This window comes from Ooceraea biroi, chromosome 9 (genome assembly GCF_003672135.1).
Source record: "Ooceraea biroi isolate clonal line C1 chromosome 9, Obir_v5.4, whole genome shotgun sequence".
NCBI classification, from domain to species: domain Eukaryota; kingdom Metazoa; phylum Arthropoda; class Insecta; order Hymenoptera; family Formicidae; genus Ooceraea; species Ooceraea biroi.
This window is the reverse complement of record NC_039514.1, coordinates 9,018,099-9,042,855: the sequence shown is the minus strand read 5'-3', so window position 1 is coordinate 9,042,855 and position 24,757 is coordinate 9,018,099. Positions and strand designations below refer to the sequence as shown.

The 24,757-nt window shown below is 48.8% G+C and overlaps 1 protein-coding gene across 3 annotated transcripts in view; it reads right to left on the bottom strand.

The window, feature by feature from the left end:
* Window positions 1–2,545: 2,545 nt before the first annotated feature.
* Window positions 2,546–24,757, bottom strand: part of LOC105279013 (beta-1 adrenergic receptor) — a 164,485-nt gene continuing 142,273 nt past the window's right edge. For 2 of the 3 annotated variants that reach the window (XM_011338509.3, XM_011338510.3), the window contains exons 3-5: window positions 18,929–19,188; window positions 11,136–11,352; window positions 2,546–5,287 (exon numbers count right to left, since the gene is read on the bottom strand). In XM_011338509.3, the coding sequence (XP_011336811.1) occupies window positions 4,627–5,287; window positions 11,136–11,352; window positions 18,929–19,181 (1,131 nt within the window). In that variant the 5' untranslated portion in view covers window positions 19,182–19,188 and the 3' untranslated portion in view covers window positions 2,546–4,626. Of the gene's footprint in view, window positions 5,288–11,135; window positions 11,353–18,928; window positions 19,189–19,678; window positions 19,738–24,757 lie in introns of those variants that run through there. The other variant, XM_026972478.1, reaches the window with a different exon arrangement.

Below are 24,757 nucleotides of genomic sequence, written 5' to 3'. Positions count from 1 at the left end.
TATCCAGATCGAGAAGTATCGATCATGTAACAGCGCGTTATCAATTCGCCAAGATGTAGTCGATATATATATATGTTCGCGTTACATTTTCTAGATACATGTATGAGTACATCGCTCGCCTATTCCATCTTTTTCTCTTACATACGCGAGGTGAGGTCGTCAAGCTATATATATATAGAATCGGTTATATTTTCCAGTACAATCTTACATGTTCTAAACTGAGAAGGTTTCGGGAGGATCACCACACAGGGTGAGGGTTGTGATTAGGAGAGATTATACACATTCTTCATACACGCTGGCTGGTGTATTTAAATTGTAATCTGGAATGAACGATATGGAAGAATAAGCGGGATGCGATATTAATACGTCGACACTTGCATCTCACACAAATACGCGCGACAGCGTCTCTCTCTCTCTCTTTCTCTCTCACACACGCACCTCATCTCATTAGTCGTCAAGATATTATATAATATTGGGTTGGCCAAAAAGTAATTGCGTTTTTTTCCAATAGATGGACGTACATGTCTTGAACATTAAAAAGTGTATATTTGAATAAAATCTTCACAGCACAAATATAATTCACAATAATACACGATTTCGTTAACAATTGTTTGTTTGCCGTCGATTTCAAAATGGAAAATCAAAAAGAACATTTTCCTCATATTTTGTTTTATTACGTCCGAAAAGGGAAAAACGCTGTGCAAGCTCATAAAAAGTTATGTGATGTATATGGCGAAGATGCTTTAAAACTGCGGCAGTGTCAAAATTGGTTTACTAAATTTCGATCTGGAGATTTTAATGTGAAAGATGCACCACGCTCAGGAAGGCCAATCGAAATTGATGATGACAAAATAAAGACACTGATCGATTCCAATCGGCGTTTAACGACACGAGAGACTGCTGAGAATCTTAACATGTCGAAATCGAGTGTTGAAAACCATTTAAAACGACTTGGATACATTAGTAAGCTCGATATTTGGGTAGCACATGAGCTCAAAGAAATTCATCTCACTAAGCGTATTGACATCTGCGATTCTCTTTTGAAACGTGAGGAAAATGATCGATTTTTGAAACGTATGATAACAGGCGACGAAAAATCGATCGTCTACAACAACGTCAAACGAAAAAGATGGTGGAGCAAGCGTGATGAACCTGCTGAAAGCACTTGAAAAGCAGATATTCACCAAAGAAAGATTATGCTGTCAGTCTGGTGGGACTTTAAAGGTATTGTGTATTTTGAGCTGCTTGCAAGGAATCAAACCATTAATTCAGACGTATACTGTCGTCAACTGGATAAATTAAATGATGCCATCAAACAGAAACGTCGAGAATTGGTGAATCGCAAAGGTGTTGTGTTTCACCATGACAACGCTAGACCACGTACAAGTTTGGTCACTCGTGAAAAATTGTTGCAGCTTGGATGGGATGTGTTACCATGATGTTACCACATCCACCATATTCGCCAGACCTGGCACCATCAGATTACCATTTGTTTCGTTCTTTGCAAAACGCCTTGAATGGTAAAACCTTTACTGCTGATGAGGATATCAAATCGTTGTTGGAATTGCTTTTTGCTGAAAAAGCTAAGAACTTTTTTGAGCGCGGAATCATGAAGTTGCCTGAAAAATGGCAAAAGATAATCCAAAAAAATGGACAATATATTGTTTAATAAAGTTTTTGTTTCCCATGAAAAATTCGCCTTTTATTTATATAAAAAAAAACGCAATTACTTTTTGGCCAACCCAATATATGTATATGTGTGTACAAACGGAATAAACTTCCAGATGTGTAAAGCATGACAGATATGTGTGCTCGAACATACGCGATCAGCGATATAATCGACAGAAGACGAATGAATTTTCCGACAACTGTGTAACTGAACGCGTATTATTGGCTTAGACAATTCCGCTCGCTTGCAAACAAGAAACTCCGCGAACGCATTTAACGTGAACACATCCGAACAATATGTATGTACAGCACGCGGAATTTGGAATTTAATTCAACTTATCTCATTTAGGCACGTCGCGAACGCTGGGAACGGATCACGAAAAGAAGCCTTCCCTTACCCGGAGATATCACCGGCAAATCTGATACTCGCGATACTCGTGGCGCGTATGGACGGAGCAAGCACGTTCTCGCGTACAGCGGACACCGGTGTCACTCGCAAGCGAGCAAACGAGCGAGCGAGCGAGCGTTCTCCAACAAAACGGCTGCGAAATAAATCGCGGTCCCTGAAACGTCTGTCCCGTCTGTCCCGAGGAACGCGACACGGCAAAGCGATCGCGTCGCCGCGCGCGCGGTACGTAACGAATTGCCCGACCGGACTGAAGAATGGCATCGTTTTCCAGAATAATTGGTACGGCAATACTCGCCGGACGATTACACGAAAGTGCGCGAGGGATCGCGTCGGGGGTACGAACCAGTCGCACGAGGACACGTTCTCGCGTTAACGTCCCCCGTATTTTTTCGCGGCGCGCTGCATTTTCTCGTTCGCGCGCGCCGGATATGACGGCGTCGAACGTGAGTTCTCTCTCCCTTCGGGGTCTTTTTTTTTCGAGCGCTAAATCCGGTTACGCGTGGACGCCCGTCCAGTTATCTCCGCGTCGAGATCACAGAGGCAGTAACGAGTTACGGCAATTATTCGTAATCAGATATGTCGAGGGCCAACATACGTAATTAATCGTCGGGAATCACGTTTTCTGTGCGATATGTACGTGTATGTGTGTGTGTGTGTGTGTGTATCTGTTGGAAATTAAGTAGATCGGAGGCAACGCTGCGGGGCTCTCTCTCTCCCGGTTCCGGAACAAGCAGCGAGTCGACCTGAACACGAGACGAACAAGTAGACGTTCGTCGAGCAGAACTTCGAGGCCGGATTATGCGAGTTTATGCAACCGTCATACAGCATCAGGATTGCATTCGCCGATCCGCTTCGAGGCGCACGTTTCAAGCGTGCCCGCGTCGTATCATACTTCGATGCTCGAAATCTCGCCAATGAGGCGACGATATTCAGCTGACACCTGAATCTCCATCCGATCGCTACTGAAGGAAGTTTCCTCGCAAGTGCGATCCCGTTCTCGATTTGCATAATAAACGGCTGGGGAGGCTTTCCCTCGACTTTTTAAAAGGATTAGATCGCCGAGCCCGTCGGGGCCCGACGGACGAGCGAAATAGCGAAAGTTCCAGCTGATATTATTGCCGCCTTTTATCACATCGGATCGCCCTTATCCAATCCACGTGACTACACCTCGTTACCGAAATGTTATTAACTTTGGGGGATGATGAGCGCCGCCAAGCACCTCCTTAAGCGTTACGGCATTTCCATCTTCATCCGGCCGACTTCGTGCGCCGCGGCAGCACCATAATTCGGGATATGGCGCTCCGCGACGCTACCGGGGTGTGTTCGTTAAGCTTAAATCTCACACACGACGAACTTACGGCGCACCAGCGTAAATTATTCCCCTCCAGCGGTATAACTTCGTGCCCCCCCTCTTGCTTTTCCCGGAATGCCCGAGCGAGCTCCGTCGAGAAATTTAATCGAGATTGGAAAAACCTTATTTTCCCTCTCTCGTCCGCGGTTCACCCGTTCACGTCCCGTCCTGCTGCCAGATAAAATGCTGTCGCGAGTGAGACACTTGTCCCTTCCTCCCTTCCTTCCCTACCGCAAAATGAAATCTCGCGGAAGCAGCGTTCCCGTCCGCGTTTCTCTGCCGAAAACCGACGCTCCGCGATAAATGAGATAAAGTGCAACGTCTGAAATAAACGCATCCGATAATGTCAGGAACATGAGAATTCTACGGTCGAGTATATCCGCGTCTGAAAATCTCCAATGGCGTCCCTCTGCGCTAGACGCTGCACGCATAAATCGATCATCAAGCATCCTCCGACATTGTCTGCCTGGAACAATCAGAGAGCGTGTTCCATCTCAGTTCACAGGTATATCGTAACGTACAACTCCGCAGTCGTCGTTTCTTTCGACGAGATTTTTCCACTGGACGGCAAGCATTCGTGTCAGCGTGAAAAACGTGCACTTCCGACCTCAAACGTCTGCTTCCCAGGTCCGACGAGATCCTCGGCCTCTCCACGAGGATTGATTAAATGCTAAACACTGCAACGATCATTCTTAGTGCCGATATTTTCTCCTCGTAAATTCTTTTTACAAAGGAGTACACAAAGCAGAGCTATTATATTATATTAGTCAAGAGTGACAGCAGCTTCGCGGGTTGCTGAAAAGTAACAGTCATCCAGTCCGCGGATAACTTGGACTGGTCTAGAAAGCCGGCGATGCGTATCGATAGCCACACTAGATTTACGCGACAACGTCGTGCCTTCAATCGCGCTCAAACTCTCGTTACTCCACCTGGAACGGACTCGCGTTTCTCCCGGACTCGTAAAAACTCGCAGAATAATTTATCGGAGGACGAGTCGCGGGAATCGAGGAGATGGACCAACGAATACTCCTTATAAGGTCATATCGAAGGCAGCCGCACCGGGCAGCTTCACCTGGACTCAACGATCGTCCGAGACCTCGCGAGAAACCAACTCGTCGCGCAATCAGCGTCCAGTGAAGATGCCTCTTCATCAATGACGTTCACGTTCAGCCTCGCGCGTCCAGCAGCTGCGTCCGCTCTAGAGCTCGTAGACGTCACGTCCATTGGGCCTGGCGACGGTGGGACGACAGGACGACGGACTCGCGTACGAGTGGATGATGTGCACCCTGAGGCGCACGTCGCTGGAATTCCTGCCACCCTCGCCGCCACGGGGTCGCCTCGAGAAACTCACGGAGGTCTTGCAGCAGCAGTAGTGAAAGAGCTTGATGTACGCGCAGCGGAAGTGCCGGTCCAGACAGTAGACGACGCAGTTTAAGCAGGACTTGGACAGCGCGAACCAGGACAGATGGTAGAACACGCGGGGGTTGATCGACTTGAAAGAATTGATGCACATCGCCAGGCCAAACGGCAGCCAAAACAAGGCGAACAGCTGGCAGCTGAATATGTTCGCCTTGGTGAGCTCGTAGTCCCAGGAGAAGGTGATTGGCGGCTTGTACGGACCCCGCATCACGCGTCGCACGTATATCACCAGCTTCGCGTACAAGACGAGCACTATGAGAACCGGCAACCCGACCAGCACCCCCGCGCCCACTGCTTGCTCCATCGAGATGCTGTTGATCCGCCGGCGACAGAAATCGGGGCCCAGGTCGAATTGCGACTGCAAGACCACCACGATCACGGCCACCAGCCAGATGGCGATGATCATGGTCGTGACGTGGCGCACCGTCAGACTGGCGTACCTGAGGAGTTGAAATAATACTTCGCTGCAGATATGTGTGACAGTGTAAGTTTATTCCCCCAACGTCGACGTGATCCGGCTCGTCGGAAGTATTTGTAATAATACAAATATTGTAAATATTTTATTATATATATATTTATTTGGTAAATGTTCGTGTTTATACGTGGTTATATTTTTCTATATACTATTAATATGTCATTGAAATGCTTGAAATTATTGAAAGTTATCATTGATTTTTGAAACTGTTGTATGAATTGTTAAATTATTGTATTATATTATTGAATTGTTGCACTATAAACCTTGTACTGCTCATATTTCGACAAACGGAAGGTTCTCTCAATTCTGGTCACCGAATTGTGGACGAAGGAGACGCAGTGAGAAGACGACCGATGTGGATGGGAGCGAAGAGAGAACAGCGAGGTGTGTTTCCACCCATAGAACAGACGAGGATGGACGATGACCAGGGGCGTATGCCCAATTATATCGACTGTCAGCATCAAATATCGACTGACATCGATCCATCGATGGCAAGGAACGCATGCGCAAATGACCGACGGCACCGTACCCGGTCTATGCTCGAAGGAGCAGGATCACCGTGTGGCACTCTTGTGATGGCTGTGCTTGTCTAAAGTTAACAGGAGGATCCAGGAGTCAACTCCCGAGAAGCCGGATCGCCGTTTCATAAAATACTATCATCCGTAGACGGTTACAGTTGAGACTGCAAAATAATATACCCACTAAAGGCTGACAGAGTAAGAGACCTCCCGTCGCGAATTGCGAGTACTCTAAACTTGTACAATTCTGCCTAAAGCAAATTTATATTATATAGTATTGGAAGTTTCATCTAACGTTTTTATTTATTTCTCAATCATATCTTGTCGATCGTCTATATTATGTAGAGTATAGTATTGTTCCGATAGTCAATATTATATAAAAAGGGTCCTCCCAATTATCCACCCCCTGAGACCTTATTAATTTTACTGGTTTTATAAAAATCAGTTGGCGCCCAGTACATATATCGTCTTATTATATTCTAATAAATTAGCGACCTGACAGCCGCGAACCCGGCCGCGTCAGGTGAAGCCGAGTAACAAAAAAATACCGGTCGCATATGGCTATAACGTAGAAAAAGAGAGAACGATCTGTAACATTCCCCGACACGGCGGAAGCAAGGGACGTCTCGATAAGTTAACAACTATTGCGACATTTGTCTCTCCAATTGAATTTCCTAGCTCGGAAGTGCGTCGTTAAATGAAATAAGTAACGAGAGAGACTTTCGGATTAACGAAGACGATGCGAAAACTGCAGCAGCGGTAGCAGCAGCAATAGAAATAAAACTTAAAAACTATCGATACAGCGGCGAGCGAGCTATTACTGCAACTTGAGTTGCACCGCGGAACAATTCCTGGGCAAATAACAAGGGATAATACGTTGTCTTCGCGGACGGATGTTTCCCCCTTTAATTGCGTCACGAGCTTGTTTAAGTCTCGGCCTTCTTATACAGCGCATTCAATTAAAGAAAATATTTCCCCCGGTGATACACTGCGACTGCAATTACCGAGTTGGCCGTACCAGTCGGTGGATTAACGAGGGGCTTGAGAAACGAGTCGGTAGTTACGGAGTTAGAGACGGTGCTGGCGGACGATTTCTCGTTTACAATGCGAGGAAACTCCCGCCAGTCCACGTGTTTGTCGTGATTCTTCTGACGCGACCGATTAAAATACTTCCCGTAACGCCGCATTGTCGCGAAACTTTCCGCGTGCGTATGAAAAGCAGCAATCGTCGTAGTCGTCATCGTCGTTCGTCGTCGCCGTTGTTGTCGTCGTCGTCGTCGTCTCCTCCGAGATCGTCTGCTATCGGTTACGGATTCCGGCAATTCAAGCTAAAGAGAACGTCGCCCGGAATGCGAAATTACGAACTCGATCGTGACGCTGATAGAGAACCGGGGAAGCGCTTCGACGTCAAACTCCAAGTCCCAGGCAGTGGTCGCCGTACGCCATTATACGCGATGGCTTAAACTGATAACAGTAATTTGATTTCTACTCCATTCATTGTGTTTACATTACCCATATCCACCCATATCCAACGACGTTAACTGTGGCTGAGGTATTCCCGTGCAAAGGCCACAAGCGACACAATACGCCGGGTCACGTATTACGGCGATATCGTTTATTAGGCAATTTTATTAACGTTAGCCGTCTACAACACGGTACACCGGCCATCGACCCCAAAATATTTATGCGTTCGCCGACGATGAGCGGGAGAGCGTAAAAAAGAAGCATTCCTCTCCATTGTAATAAATCGCGCGCGCATAGAGGGCATGAATTTAAGGAGTACGAACTATCGATTTCTCTATTTCACAGCGCGCTTCGCCTTTTTGTGGGTAAACAGGCGCGGTCATAATTTTCCTCCCTTTATTGTCCCCGCCGGAACTTCGGCCTTCGACTCGGACAATGACCCGACTTGCCTATATTACCGTATTTAGGGTGTTGCCTTAGAAACACTTGTCTGCCGAAGATAACAGAGCCAGAAGACACGGCACGACAATAATCTTTTGTTCTCCGAGAGATTATTGGAGAAATTTTTTGATGGCCGCGCTACCGAGAGGGAAATCGCTAGACAGAAATTGCTGGATTGAAAAAGGGAAACCGAGGAGCCGATTAGCCCTATCTCTTTGACTGCCGCATAAATAACTCGACGGTAATTGCGACGGTCGAAACGTCGGAAAAACTTGTTACGACCAGAAAACGTCTCCGCCCCCGCCCCGCCGAATGGCGAAAGAGGGATGTGCATGCGTGGAGAATTGCAGGAACGTAGTATCGATTGCCGGAATCGCCGGTACACCCGCTTTATCTTTTGGCCGGCGAACAGTTAACACAAGCGGACGTAATTTTCGGCCGCTATTGTCGCGAACGGCGGTAAGGCCACCGGGGACCAAAGAGCTTTACAAGCACGAGGTTTTAGTGTATATGTTACGACGACCACGCCAAATGAAGGCCCGCCTGCAAGAACCAGATAGCTCCGCCTTTGATCGAAGTGAATTATTTACATGGAAATGGAGACAATCTCCCGCGCTGCACAAGATAATGCAAGTGTTTATTAAGGCGGATTGTTAGACGGTAGTTGCGGTAGTTTGATGAAGTTCGGAGCTCGTCTGCGTGCTAACTATAAATGGATTTCGCTCCATCTTCACATATTGGGCCCGATAGCACCCGGAATAAAATTGTTCATTGCCCTTCCGGCCCTCCGGGTTCTTCCTCCTGTCCTTCCTCCCTTGGCAATCACGAATGTGCTCGGCGCAAGTTAAATTTTCACGAAGAGGGCTTGGGATCTTCCGCTCGCGAATTAAAGACACAAAGGACGACGACGTGTATCGTGCGGACAAGTTGATGAAAAATTAAATTCTCAGCGGTGTTCTCCGCGCGACCGGTGGCAGCTCCGGTTGAGATAAAAATCGTCGCGCGCGTCTCGCCGTAAAACAAAAGAGCGGATTAATGATATTTCCGTTTCGGTTTACGTGTCGCGAGCTCGGTTTGATTAACCGGCTAGCGTCGCACTGTGAAGTTCTTTATTTAGTTATGGAAAGCCGCAGCCAGCCGATAAAATTCACGTTAAAACCCCCGGTCCACCCCCTTGCAGCCCACTCCCCCGCTTTGCTTTTCACCAAACCAAAGAGAGCCCTTTTTGCGCGGCCTTTGCGCGAGCGAGAGTTTGTTAGTTTTTGCGGCGGCCCGACAAATCGAGACACCCCGGGGTTCGATCCATTTTTCATGCCACCCTACGGGACAAATAACAAACTTTGTTAACGATTACACCGCGTACATCAGAGCACGGCCCCCCCAGCAGCGGAGTGACGGCGACAAGCGGGCCGCGAGCAAGAACGGAACGGTGCTCGTTCGCGCTCGTGTGTGTCGCATCGTTCCGGAAACGGACCGCTCAATTAGTAACCGACAAACGCCGCCTCGTAAACAAAGCACGGGGGAGAGGACAAGCGGAGAGAAAGCACCGGGGGAGGGAAAGGGGGTTAAAGGCGACGCTGTGAAGGGCCCACTCGACACGCGCGCGCGCGGGAAAGGACACGACGGGGGTGGAGGTTGACGACGATAAGGGGAAGAAATCGCGCGCGCGTTGGCAAGCGCCGGCAAAAAGCGCCGACAATCGCAGGAACGCAGCGGCTATTGATCGGCCGCCACCGGTCACGTGTGCTATATCTTTTCGATCGCCGAAGCCGGCACTTAATTCGATGGCGGATGGAGCACCGCCACCACCACCATCGCCACCATCACTACTACCAGCACAGCCACCATCACCTATCCATCCCTTCCCTCTGTCCCGTTTCCTGCCGTTTCCGTCGCTGACAATGCGTCTCCTTCCGCTCGCCGACGCACGGGCGCGCAAGCGGATCCTCGCGACGTCTCTCTGAGAACACTGAGGAACGAGACAGAAAAAATAGAAAGAGGAACGAGCAGATATTCCGAATGAGACGACGCGATAACGGTAATAGCACGGATTCGTTTCCCCGAGATGCGATGGCAGTTACGGGGTTGTAATATTGATCGGGCACCGGGTCACCGTTCACCGTCCGGAGAGTTGGATTCGCGCCATTTCGACGGTCGGACGCAAAAGGTCAGCAGCATCGTCCACTTATTTTCGCAATAAGCCGATCAATCCTTCGACCTGGGAAACCGCTTCGCTTTTTGCGCGCCTCGGATTTGCCGAGTTTAATCGATAGAGGCGCAAGAGCCGCGGACGTGCGCTCTCGGATGTTGCGTTGCTCGTCGGACGTCAGAAGAGGGTGGTTGTTTCCGCGGAAGGAAGCATTTCCCGCGTCCGTCAAATGGCGCGACGTGCGCGAGCGGACGATAATGAACACGATGTTTAGTTGATCGGACGTTTGCGTTATTACGTTATTACATATTCAAGCTGCGTCGTGAAAGCTAACTAGGAAACATTTTAATCCGGAACTGTGTCTATGCGCAAATGGAAATGTCGCAGCAAATGAATTTGCATAGAAAGTTGGAGTTTTGCATATAAATAGTGCCGGCCCGGGCACAATGTGTGTCATTACTTTAGAATTGCGTTCCCGCGCCGCGGCACTGTAATCGTATTATCCGGGAAAGCCATAAATATATAAAATATTGGGTAACCATCGCATTATGAAAGCGATATTCTGCGTTTCACCCGTAACGATGCAAAATCATGATATCATTAAACCGAGCATTGTGTCCAACGTAATTCCGACCGTTTCAGTAGGGGCATTATTTCGACGATACCGCAAGCAGTGTAAAACGTGTGTACATCTTTCCAGATTGCAGCTGAGATAAATTAAACCCGATTATTGTCCAGTTTAATAGAGAAGCCGTTTGCAGAAACGAGGTAAATTGGAGAATGCAGTACTTACGGTACGCAGGGTTAAATACCCATCTTTACTCGCTGCCTCTCTCATCTTCTCGAAGACGTGATGATCCCCAGAGATATACGATATTTTATTTGATTTGCTTCATTTCAACTTTCTTTTTTTTCTCTCATGCAAAAGTCGGAAAGGGGGATAGTTTCGATAAGGAATATCTCGGGTGAGCATAAACGAGAATACAATTGCAAAAGATAAGAGAAACACAGCAGTTAAGTTGTTCTTCTCTGAGAAGCCTTCAATTTTCGCGTGATATATACCACGCTCGAATATCACAAAGCTACAAAAGGGTCCCCAGGATAAAATAGACGGCAGAATGAAACACGACCGTGATGTCACGTGGCAGTCGACGCGTTAAATTGCGGAAACACCCCTTTTACGCGGTTCTCTCTCGCTCTCTCTTTCTCTCTGTCTCCCTCTCTCCCCATTTCCATCGTACCTCTCTGCGGACGTGCACAGCCGTGCGTAATTTTCGCCGGCGATTGTGGCCAGCGTCAGTATGGTCACCAGGAAGCAAAGGATCTCGAGGGTCGACTCGAATCGACAAGTAGCCAGGGACTCCTCGTGGCCTGCCAGGATCACGATCATCGAGACCGGCATTACCAGACCGGTCACCAGCAGGTCCGCCAGCGCCACATTTACCAGGAACGCGTTTCCTGGAAAAAGAAACACGCGTGAAACTCATTAAAGTAATTAGCTTCTAACAGTTCTCGCGATCTGGAAACGCTCGAGAGAGTCCGGCGCCTTGCGCCTTTTTGCGTCCGGAGTGCCGCGGCGGTCTTGGCAGATGCGCTTCGAGCAATGTTCCCGTATCGCGCGATAATCTCGAACCTGCTCGAAATGATGTCTAAATTAATACGTGAACGACTTACTTCACGAGTGACATAAACTCGATTCTTGTCGGGGCTACGAAGTCGTCTTAATCTGTATCCGCGTCTTATTAAAAATTTATCGTCTTTCGAAACTTTCGAACTGGCTCATTTAATGTTTTAGACAGCCGTCTCTTAGTTAAGCTTGTTTGAGTTTGACATTATTACGTGATAATCGAATAAAATAACGTGAAACGCCTGTGGAATGGCAAGCTGGTATGTAAAGAAGACTTGACAGTTTTGGTAATAATTCTGTAGGCGTCTTATTGTTTACAGCTTTCTACAGCTGCGCTCTCATTTTTCCACAACATCAGAGCGTTCCTCACTATTTTCGGTCGCAAATGGAGCTAGTAGAACGAGTCAGTATTGGTCAGACGCGCTTTTTCTATTTTCACGAAATACAGAGTACGTCTGATAAATTACAGAATTAATACTATATCATTTAAAATACTAATGGTACGCATAAAAATCGTTCAGTTTATGCAAAATATTATTTCTCTCCAGCACTGACGTTGACAGATGTGACGTTGGTCAATTAATGCCCAGACAGTGCACAGACCTTGAAAGTCTTCTTTCAGAGTCGCCTGGTATACCAGAGAGACCGAAAATTGAGATTTATTCCATAAAGAGCTGACAATGCCCCGCGATTAAAGCTTGATAAAATAATATTCATATCGCCACTCGCGAATACTCATGTATGGCGATTGTTCGGACAACTCCATAGAGTATCAGCTTTAATACCCTAATACTACGATTGTGCCTGTGGGAGGAAGGGTCGGTCTGTCTGCCGGATAGTCGGTAGCGCTAATGCGTGTAAATTAGAGGTTTCGTTCGCCTTTTGAGGCTTCCTCGGTACGATTACCGGACCGAGTTTTGTCGCGACTTTGTCGTGACAGTAGCTACGGTTTGCCGTCTGACTGAACGCAGTCCGCCGGGACTTTTAGACCTCTTCGTTTCCGATCGATCGCGTGCGCCTTGCCATGTCACGCCGTCCGAAATGGATTCCACGAGGCCAATATAAATTCACGGGGTAACCGTGTTGGACACGTAGCGATCTATCGCGCACGACGCCAGGATTTCGGCCGCTCTGCCAAGAGGGTCCAAGAAGCCCCGGCACTCCTCTTGCGCGATGACCTTTTCCATTGGCAAAAGTGCCAACCTTCGCCCAGGCTAGCCACGTGCCAAGTTATTATATTACGCGGAAGACCATTGTCTTGGATTTTCTGCACTTTTACGCCGCAGACTCGCGAAGCGGTGGACGTCTGCGTTGAGCACCATCGCGGAGGGACTCAGACGACGGCGATTCAACCCCCCTAACGTTTAATCGACGCGCGTCCACAGGGGCATAATATCAGCGGTCGTAGCTTCTGTTCGCTACGGACGGATCGTAAAAGCTATAGTAATTGCAAAACGATGTCTCGGCCGAAACGGACGGTCACGCCGGCTGTAAAACTTCGTGCAGACGAGGGCGACGAGGGTGACGACGGCGAACGACGGCGACAACGACGATAAGGTCGAGGATGGGAACGACAGACTGCTAAAAACGACTACGAAGCCGACAACGATGCATGCAGTCGCAGCTGTTATCACGAGTCAACGATTATGGCGTCCCATAAGTTCATACGTAGCAAGCGGCTAAGCGAAATCTCACATGGCGAAAAGTCACGGGAAAGAACGGGCCGTAATATCCGCATTACCTCTTCTCGCATTGCGTCTCTCGCGACGCGATATATTCTCTCGATTCTCGGGGATTTCCCCCAGATCAATACTCGGGGCGGCAGAAGACACGGAGAAAAGGAAATAATATCCGTACGTCGTCACGTCGTCCTTAGGGGAGTATAACGCTATAATAAGGTCGCGCATTCCCGCACGCCGGCAATGCGAGCGTACACCGGATAACTACCCAGCCCGCGCGCTCGCACGCACTACCGGTAATAAAATGCGTAATGAGATTTTCTTCTCGTTTCTCGTCCAAGAACGCGCTGAAACGTCGGACCGCGTTGCGCACCGAGTTTAACGATTCGTCCATTAACGAAAGAGTCGGTGTCGCGGCATTGTTTGCGCGGATCCTGTCGATCAATCCTCAATAACTTCGTTTGCGACCAATTTTCGAAAACAATAACGAATAGCGGACAGTGCGAGAGCACTGCAGCTATACTGCACGTTCTGTTTTGTTTTGTAAAATTCACCCTCGAGGCGTTCGTCGCGCACAGTCGACGTAACCGAAGGCTTTAGTAATCCCGGAGGTCACGCGGCGTTAAGAATATCCGGGAATGTGCCCTCGCGTCAGATGAAGTAAATTACATCGCGGCGCTATCCCGCAGGCGATACGACGCAACCGCAGCCGCAGCCGCAGCCGCAAAGCTGAGATGACATTTTTACCGGGGGCGAGCTCGGACTTGTCGGTTTTCAGGAAGCGTACTCGCTTCCCAATAACGCCGAGCGCGTTCGCGTCTTTAGCGGGGATATTACAGCGCGATAAAAATGATTACGCGACAAACTGCACCGTCCGCGCGAGAGGAAGACGCCGGCTTTTCGCCGGTTCCAGTTAATAGTGTAAGAGGCGAAAAATAACTAGGAGACTGCCTTAGATTTGAACTCGAACTCTCCGGGATCCCTGGTTCACACGCCTAGGTCTTAGGCTGCACGGCCAATACTCCTACTGTTGTGACCAACTTGTTTTCATTCTGATCCTCTATACGACCTGTCAGTCTCGACTATCTTTCCAGATCTTACAGCTTGGCCAGCCTGACATTACATTCGTCCCCGAATGTCTCCAAATCGTCGGTTCACTCCACTTGAGTCCTTCCCAACCTCCATTTTTGGTTCACTCTTCTGAGTCCCTCCCAACATCCATTTTTGGTTCACTCTTCTGAGTCCCTCCCAACCTCCATGTTGGTTCACTCCTCTGAGTCCTTCCCAATCTCCATGTTGGTTCACTCCTCTGAGTCCTTCCCAATCTCCATGTTGGTTCACTCCTCTGAGTCCGTCCCGACCTCCATGTTCAGGCTTCACTACCGGCCAGCTGCTTCTCAACTCCCTCCTCTCCGAGGGGTAGCGGATGAATCTCAACTGTCTTCGAGGGGTAGCGGATTTTATCCCACTTCTGAATTGTAAGAGGCGAAAAATAACTAGGAGACTGCCTTAGATTTGAACTCGAACTCTCCGGGATCCCTGGTTCACACGCCTAGGTCTTAGGCTGCACGGCCAATACTCCTACTGTTGTGATCAACTTGTTTTCATTCCGATCCTCTATACGACCTGTCAGTCTCGACTATCTTTCCAGATCTTACAGCTCGGCCAGCCTGACATTACATTCGTCCCCGAATGTCTCCAAATCGTCGGTTCACTCCACTTGAGTCCCTCCCAACCTCCATTTTTGGTTCACTCTTCTGAGTCCCTCCCAACATCCATTTTTGGTTCACTCTTCTGAGTCCCTCCCAACCTCCATGTTGGTTCACTCCTCTGAGTCCTTCCCAATCTCCATGTTGGTTCACTCCTCTGAGTCCTTCCCAATCTCCATGTTGGTTCACTCCTCTGAGTCCGTCCCGACCTCCATGTTCAGGCTTCACTACCGGCCAGCTGCTTCTCAACTCCCTCCTCTCCGAGGGGTAGCGGATGAATCTCAACTGTCTTCGAGGGGTAGCGGATTTTATCCCACTTCTGAATTGTAAGAGGCGAAAAATAACTAGGAGACTGCCTTAGATTTGAACTCGAACTCTCCGGGATCCCTGGTTCACACGCCTAGGTCTTAGGCTGTACGGCCAATACTCCTACTGTTGTGATCAACTTGTTTTCATTCCGATCCTCTATACGACCTGTCAGTCTCGACTATCTTTCCAGATCTTACAGCTCGGCCAGCCTAACATTACATTCGTCCCCGAATGTCTCCAAATCGTCGGTTCACTCCACTTGAGTCCCTCCCAACCTCCATTTTTGGTTCACTCTTCTGAGTCCCTCCCAACATCCATTTTTGGTTCACTCCTCTGTCTCGACTATCTTTCCAGATTTTACAATAGGATGAAATATCGGCGCCCTCTTCGGATGGGATGAGTAGGCAAAAACCCATGGGGGCACGCTCCCTCGTACGCGGACTCGGAGGTCGATGCCGGTAGCGGGACCGGGGGGCCAACCGCTCTCTTCAGGTATCGACGAATTAAGCCCCCGCAGTCGTCGCGTTCTCGCCACCCGTCCGCATTCGGCGCCCGATCGCATTTTCGCATGGGGGTACGTTCCGGCGTGACGAGATCCGATCGATTCGGCGGTTGATGCGTGGAATAAATTATCCCGCATCAGCGCTCGTGGCGTCACTTCGAAATTGATTCTCTCTATCTGCCTCCCCTACGTCTCCATCCCTCATCCGGGTCCCCTGTCTAGCCGCAGTGCCGCAGCATCGTCATGGGAACGTGCTCCCTTCCCCTCCCACGGGTATTCTTCTACGGTACCGAATGAATCCGCGCTGATCAGAATTTGTTTTAATCGATTTACCGAGTCAGCCCGCCGCGCGCGCGCCCGTTCTCTTCCTCTCATCCTCTCCATCTCACCCCCTCTCGCTCTCTCCCTTTTTCTCTCTCTGTCTCTCCTCTCCTCACCGAGTCTCGTTTCACGAGCGCCGAACCGAACTATTCGCCAACCGCACCGCGGACTACCCGAAGTATTCGCATTACCGGCGGGGATTCACCGCGTTCGGCGGCCGCCTCCGTGATCGGGGTTTCCAAGGGGTGCATCCAGACGAGGCGAGATGAGACAGGAGCGGGAAAGATAAAGAGAAAGAGAGAGAATGGGACAGGGAGGCAAGGCGAATGGGAGGGTAAGGGAAAGATATAGAGAACGCGGAGCGTTCTCTCGTTGCGGCATTAGATACGGGGCGGGTAGAGTTATACGGCGAGGCCGGGCCCGCTCGTGCGGCTACGCGCCGCGAAATTGACTCGCTCATCCGTGTACACCCTTATAGGGACCCCCACGACTGCGCAATCCATTACGGCGCCCATCGGGTTACCGGACGCATCTCGCGCGCGCGGTACTCGCGCGCGCACTGCGGTGCCGGCTTTTTGTTTTCGCAGAGTTCCTACCAGCCGCGCCGGCAGAGTTCACGCAAACGAAGCCGAAGTCCCGTCCGACACTTCACATCCGCGGTGGTAGAAATGGGGTTTACGTCAGGCACGAACGGACATCCGCACGAGCATTTCCCGATCGCCCTTCCATTTACCCTCTCCGTAACTTCGCGACGGAGACGAGGTTCCTCCTGCTGCCCGCGGCCGGCAGCTGGGGCAAAAGGAGGAATCGCGCGTGCTAGGGCCGGATTTCCGGCTAGAGACAGGCCGATCGCCGTCGCGTCACGTCCGGACGTATTTATTGGGCAGGGACGGGATCGTGAAGTTGGAAATTGCGCGCGCGATCGGCACATTAAAACTTCAATCTCGCTACGAGCCTCATTCCATGTCCCACCTGCGTCAGACTCTTGTACTACGATATTATTGGCCATTCGCGTGAATCGTCGGTGGCTCAAGGAAAATCCCACGAAATAGAAATCTCCTCGGGAATGGAGAATCATTCTGTACAATCGTTTTCCTCAAAAAGAAAAAGGAGTACGACAAGCAACAAGGGGTACGATTTAATTAACACGGCTATTCGCGATCACTCTGAAATCGAGGAACCGTACGATCCGCTGATTAATTCCCGTCACGGTAATAATAATGAACCAAATCTCTCGTCGTTGTCGCAGCTCGAGAAATGCGAGCTGCCGAGAACTTGGCAGCCGAGGAGACGAGGAAAATGCGAAACGAACTTTTCTCGATGAATGGATTCGGCCGAATGAAAGCCGATATTATTTGCGCCACTATCGAAATTCATGCAGAATAAAATAGCGGTAAAAATGTTTCGCAGGGCGTTTCAATAAAAATGACGAGGGAGCGGCCGGTGGGACGGTACACAGTTATAAAACCGAGAAACTCGGTAAATTGAAGCGCTGAGAAGGAAAGAAGAAAAAAATGGGAAGGGAAGAAGAGAAAAAGGGAGGAAGAAAAGTCATTTGAAGAGAGGGAAAGTGCAATAGAATAAAATTGATTTGCTGCTCTGGCGCCGAGTCCTCTCGGAAAACTGTACAGAATATACGGGCACATATGTGAGATACATGGCTACTATGTAAAACAAAAAAACGCCACGAAATGAGAAACTGAAAAATACTGTAACGCGATAGAAACTCAAATTCGACCGCTACCTACACATATAAAATATGAGATATTCAACGATCCTTATGCTCGACATTTAATTATCCAAATGGTAAAAAAGAAGTTTGCAAGAGTCGTCATTTTCTTGAGAGTTCTCTCTCGAGGGGAAAATTGGTTCCCTGATCCGTCAACGAGTTTATCGGTGGACTTGAGATCGGGAGTCGCGGAACAATTCATGGACAGATTACTCTCTCTCCCTCTCTCTTTCTCGAGCGACCCAGTTTCTCTCTGTCTATGATAAATTGAACTTGTGGTCTTAAATTGAATATAAAGATAAGGAACCGCAGAGCAGGAGCGATACACTTAGCCGACGATGTAATTACGTTTCTACCCCCATTGCTTTGTATTCCATTCTATCCGCGGCGTCATTGTTATTACGCTGTACGCGATGCGCTCGCGTGCAAATAATAATTATCTCGGGTCGGTTTCAGGGCGAGAGCCAGCACGGAGACAACGGGAACGCAAACGCGCGATAGCGCCTAGGGATTATTTATTATCGCGCCTGTGTATCTCTCTCTCCTGCAACGGACAGAGGGAGAGAGGTTCGCTTTGCAAATAATACGAGAAATCGATCTTGTCATTGCCGCAGGTATAATGGCGCGATGAAGATCCCATCCTACCCCGGCAGATTGTACCGACGACGTTCGGTGCTTCGCCGTTATATCTCTGCCGGTCGGATACAGGCGGAGAGGACGCTTTTGTCCGCGGAAACGCGGAGAAAAAGGAAAAAGGAACAAGGGATGGAAAAAAAGGAAGATTAGAGATCTTATACCGCGATGGTATATACCGAAAGAACGTTGTCGCGAGCCACGTCGGAAATGTACGACCCCCTGGATAGCTTTTAGTTGGATATACCTCCATACAGCAAAAACTTTTGTCGTTGCATTTATCGATGAGAGCGTCCTCTTGCTGCCTCTCCTCCACGTTTCCCGCAATCCCGCCCAATGTCACCGTACACCGTTTTAATTTTCCACCGCAGATTTATTTCCACGGCTCGAGTCTCACGCGCGAGGAAGAACGATTCTCCGTCCGTCTGTGTGTGTGTGTGTGTGGGTGTGCGTGTGCGAATTCTTCACGCTAGCTCTCGCCACCGTTTTTATTTACCGTCGTAAAGGCGAGACGACGGGCCATACCTCGTTTGCTGAGCTGATCCTCCACCACCACGGCGGATATCATGAAGATGTTACCCAGGCTGCCGAGGCTGGCGAGAACTATCAGCAGCGAGAGTCGACCCACTCTGGGCCAGTCCGACGACAGGGTCACCGGCGAAACGTCGAGGTCGCCGTCGATCGCGCTGGTCGTCGCCTTCAGTCTTATATCGGAGCCGAGACCAATGACACTGGTCACGCTGCTGATCGTGCCGCTATAGGTCGTCGTTACGTTCATCCTGAAACTGACAGAAACAAATGATCGTTGAGAATGACTTCTTCACTCGGACGAGAAAGCAGATTTAATGACAGATAATCCTGTCATCTCGTTAAATATGTATATGAAGCAGAGGGAGAGTTCACGGGCGATTGCAATTTCGGAGAACTCGCGCATCCTCCTCCAAGTACGGAATCACAATTGCAGTCGGCAGTTGGACTGTCTTATGTACGCCCGCGGCAGCACGTTACTCCTCGGAAATATCGCACGGATGATTAGCGGCAAAGGCAACAAAGTTTAACTTGGATGAGCAACACGCATCCCCTTCCGTCTTTCATCAGTTTAAAGGACCGGCTCATAGTGGCCTTCGAGTCTGGAACACGGAGGAAACGAGGCTGAAGCTATTCGATATCACGCTATTACACGACGAGAGGCCCTTTGAAGATTAAGGCCGACAAGACCATACCGACCACCCTAATTGTGAATTATCGATCGGACCACGGTGCACGGATAGTCACCTGTTCCGGCCGTGGCTCATGTTAGGTTTCCACAATGTCCTCGTTGTCGCTAACAACATCTGCGCAATATCATGGTAATTAGCGAATATAAGTGTCGTGCACGCAGTCAGATAACAGCTGACGCTGTACGGCACGTTGAAAAAGGAACACGGTACGTTCAGGAATTTAAGGACGCGTAATATTCGTCTGAGCCGTCCTTTATCTCCGGCAAGGAGCTCCGCGGGCACGGCAGTTTGCATGAATAAAACGGAGCGAGGGCTCATTCACTTGTGTTCCTGCAGGAAAATATTTCAGAGAGAGCAGAACAGAGGCGGTATTAACAGATTCGTGCAGTCCAGATATTTGTCTCCATAATAAGTCAGGTTTGTAAAAAAATCGCGCAAACCAGAGAAAGCACTTGATATCTTCGAGAAAAACGATTGCTGACTTTGTGTCGACTTCGTTTTGACGTTGTGAGTATTGCGGCTGGTATTTTTATTAATTATCTTGTATATATCGTTATACATGTGCATTTTCCAAATTTCCCAGATGAATCTGAGACTTTCATTGGCAAATGAAACTTCGAGCGAGCGATTCAATACGAGACCACGCCGCATTTTAGTGAGTGATTTGTACTCAAAAGAATTGATCGCGAGAATTGCATTTAATAATAAAGCAACATCACCGCTCTTTCCGACCAGCCGACGAGTCGCCGTTCCTTACATCCCTCAGAAATATTTTCACTTGTTGCATTAGAGGGCTTGAAATGGCGAACCCTCCGAGCCAATAATCCCATCAATCCCGTTACGTGACCTTTCACGCACATCGACATCGAATCAATTTCCCCGCGGACGCCACCGGTATCTTTTCCTAATTGAAAAACGATTTCTGCGAGCGAACGAGGCGCCATTCGCGCGCCGGAATGGAAGAAACGGTAACTGCAAATTCTCACTTCCGCGAAAGCAGATCAGCTGGAATGATCGATGCCCGGCGTATACAAGATGTCCAAAAATTATCGCGCTTTCTCTTGCTCACCGATTCTCTGACGAATGTGCAATCAACTCTCGGCAAGGATTGAAACGCGCATATCACGTACTTTTTCATTTATTAATCTTCGACATTAGACGCCTCGAAATTAATATTCGGGCTGCTAAGAAGAAAATGAGATTCACTAGAAATTATATACACGAATTAACAAATTAACAATGTTATGCGAGCGTTTAATGCGGATGGAACTCAAAGTTGATAGGTCCGCAGTTGAATAAGCACTGCCGCGATTTTGGAACAGCCTGTATAACGGAACCTGCGCTTCTTACGGATCCGGGAGTACGACTCTTACGTCCGCTTTAAGCAGCTTTTAAATTGTAGATCTATTTCGAGAGGTGTCTCCGACCGTCTGACTACTCGACGAGACGTATAGATTACAATCTCATTGCGACACCTTGCGAAAGTGGATCTCATTCGCGATGCAAAAAGATGCAAACGGTCCCACATCGACGGAAGAGAGCATCTCACGTTTCACGAGAGTCTCCTCTCCAATCTCGCTCGAATGTATGCGTAAAGAAGAAAAAAGAAAAGAAGAGAGAGAGAGAGAAAAGGGAAGAAAGAAAACGGAAAGGACGAGTTGGACATTCGGAGCTAGAGCGAATCTCGATGAAGGTGCGACGGTGGATGCACTTACAGCTTACGGACAGCTTGATGGACAACCCGGTGCGGTCCATCGTCGATCCTGAATGAGCTAGACTACAAGGAGGTGTAATTGCGTCCGTGACTAGGAAAAAGGGAGGTCGGCTCGAGCGAGATCTGTTAACCGAGCATGCGAACGCGATCTTTTGAATTATTCCGATTGTACGGCGGACGTATCTACTCTCTGCCAGTCGCACAATTGAGAAATCTCCATACGAATCTGGCGCAGCTCGCACAGAAGGGGGTCCAGCCACAAAATTCGGGCATTGCCGCCGCCGCAGCCGGGCGGATTGTCGCTTTATCTATCTGGAAATGCGCGCGGATGCAGACGACTCGTCTAGTTCGAGCGACATTGTTCTCTCGTCACGCCCCGCGCTCGGAAATTTCATATTTCCATTCAGCACGGCGGCTCTGCCGGCCGGGGGTGCCGCGAGAGTTGCCTTACATGAGTCACCGCGCGTAAGACCACACGCGAAACAGGAAACCAGCCTTCTGTCGTAACAATCTCGCTATGTGGCATCGTATTTCCTGGAGGATCGATGATACGGTTAAACCGCGATACCAGGTCATTCGCGTCGTCCGTTTCTCGTGTTCATGTCCGCCCGCGAACGTCTAAACTCGCGCGTGCACGCGCTGAAATTTTTTTCCGCCATCCCCGTCGTAAGCCGAAACGGTAAGCTTCATCTCCTGCCACAGGGGATGAGCGACATCCGGCGATCTTGCGCGCGTTCCGGCCGGTGCAGCTCGCGCAACGACACTTTTTACGACTCATTAAAGCGGCCGAAATCGAAATTACGGTGCCGCGATATACCGTGTTTTATTGACGATAAAGCCAGGCGGAGGAGTAATTAGGTTCCGCATCAAGTTTGCAAACTGCTTCATTTTAAGACTTTCGGAACTCCGCGTGTCCGCGTCCGCACGCCCTCGCGCACCCGCACGCGAGCGCCGTCGATTCCGCTCTCGAGGAGCGGCGCCGTTAATTTGCATGAAAGTAATCCGCAAATGAATATTCACCCGGCATGTCATTAAGACCGCCGGTCTGAAAAGGGCCGCGCGCGCGGACCCGGCAGAGTTAAGAGTTAATGTTCACGCGTTCGTAACGATCAAAACATGTTCATTCCGCATTTATATATGTAAACCGCCGAAACTCACGGAAACGAAATGAACGAGCGAGTCCGCCTGCCAATTTAGCGGGCTTGCAACGCCACCGAATCCACTTCCGGCGGCAGCTACCGAAAACCGATTTAAATAACTGAGCAGCCACCCTAGGTGGTATCCGAGATCGGCGCGGGACGGAGCAACGGTTTTTAACGTTAAACGATCCGTGTGATTACGCGCCATTGCCCTCATACGTCTTATCCATATAGTTATGGACCGGATGTATGAGGCCCATAACTCCTAATTCGACGGGGGGAACCTTGCCGAGAGTAGATCCTCGCCGGCGTCGACGTTGCTCCGATCGGCGCGCTTATAAACCGCCGATGGACGATTACCGGGCGGAAAATAAAATTTCACCCCCGTGGAAACGTACGTGCAGGCGTGATAAAAGCGACAACAAATTTCGCGGATGGCGGAGTTACGCGATTACGTGACGCGCCGGCCGGGACGGTTACGAGAAACTTTCTGGAGTGTAAAGTGGGCTTAAGGCAGGCGTAGAATAAGAAGTCACCGAGGCGAGGTTTTATGAGCAAGAGAAGCGGACAGAAAGAGGCAGCGGGGCAAAGAGATAGAGAGAGAGAGAGAAAGAGAAAGGAGACGCGATCGTGAGAACGTACACGGCTAAGCAAAAAATTCTCCTCGAAAGGTGCTCGGATGTGCTCGAAACGGCCCGGAAGTTTCGCGGATGATGGCGACGTTTTTACATCCGGCTCACGTATGCCACTGTTTTTTAATACATAATGCATTGTCCACGAGAATGTATTAGGGGTGTGATTTAGTTTTGAGGGGTTTTTTTGCTCAAAAACGCATGTATTTAAATATGATAATGAATGAATACCCTAATCAAAATATTTTCCTTCGTTTTCTATAACTTTTTCCCATCTTTCTGGCAAGAGATGGATTCCACCACGATAAAATGACTTTTCTTTTCAGTTGATCCATTCGTCGACGAATTTTCACACTTCTTCGAAATTATGAAAGTATGTATCCTCTAAAGCGTGTCGCATCGACCGGAACAAATAATAATCGCATGGAGCAATGTCCGGAGAATACGCGGGGTGCGGTAAGACTTCCCATTCAAGCTCTAATAGTGTTTGTTTCACTGATAACGCAACGTCAGGTCGAGCGTTGTCACGAAGAAGAATCACTTTCCGTCGTTTACTCGCAATTGGTGGTCGTTTTTGGTCCAACGCTTGCTTCAACTTGTACAATTGGTGTCGATAACGATCAGCCGTGACAGTCTCATGCGGATTTAACAGCTCATAGTACACTATCCCACCAAATACAGAGCGTTACTTTTGAACCGTGAATATTGCGTCTCGGAGTGGATGTTGATGGTTCGCCTGGATCCACCCATGATTTTCTGCGTTTCGGATTATCAAAATAGATCCACTTTTCATCCCCAGTAACGATCCGAGACAAAAGACTCTTCTTTTTTTGCCTGGCGATCAACGAAATGCAAATGTTCAAATGGCACTTTCCGATAATTGATGTCGAACCCATTTCCCTTCTTTCTGAATTTTTCCCATTTCATGTAAATGTTTCGTAACTGTTGTACGATCAACATTTAATGCTCTGGCAAGTTCTGAAGTGGAATGTGTTGGATTTTCGTGCAATAATGCCTGGAAATCTGCATTTTCAAGCTTTCTTGGTTGTCCCGAGCGTTCTTTGTCCTTCATCACTTTTAAAGCGTCTAAACCAGTATTCACACGTCTTAATTGATGGGGCAGAATCACCATAAGTTTCCACAAGAATTCCATAACCGTCAGCCGCAGTTTTCTTTTGATTAAAAAACAAAAGCAACGCATGTCGAAAACGCTGTTTCGGAAGTTGCATTTTTACGATGATATAAACACGACTGTTATTGCATCTATTGCTATAATGCTACTAAATGTGATGGATAATGTCAAGACTGTAAGAAACAACAGTTATCGGAAACAGCTATTGGAGCAAACTGACACTACAGCCATCTGTTGCAAAACCCTCAAAACTAAATCGCACTCCTAATAATTCCCCTCGACTACACACTTTCCACGCGCTTTCGCGAAACGAAACGTAATTAACCGGAATTAATAGGAGCAGAAGATCGTAACGACCTGTTAACCCTGCGCTATCCAAGTTTCTCCAAATAATCTCTCGTCGAGGCTTCGGCGACCGCTCGTTTACATCGCGCACAATGAGATCATTCTTTCTCATGCGTGCAACGCGCGGACGGGGGAGTTATGCAAAAGCTCCCCGGGTCGGGGGAGAAAACAG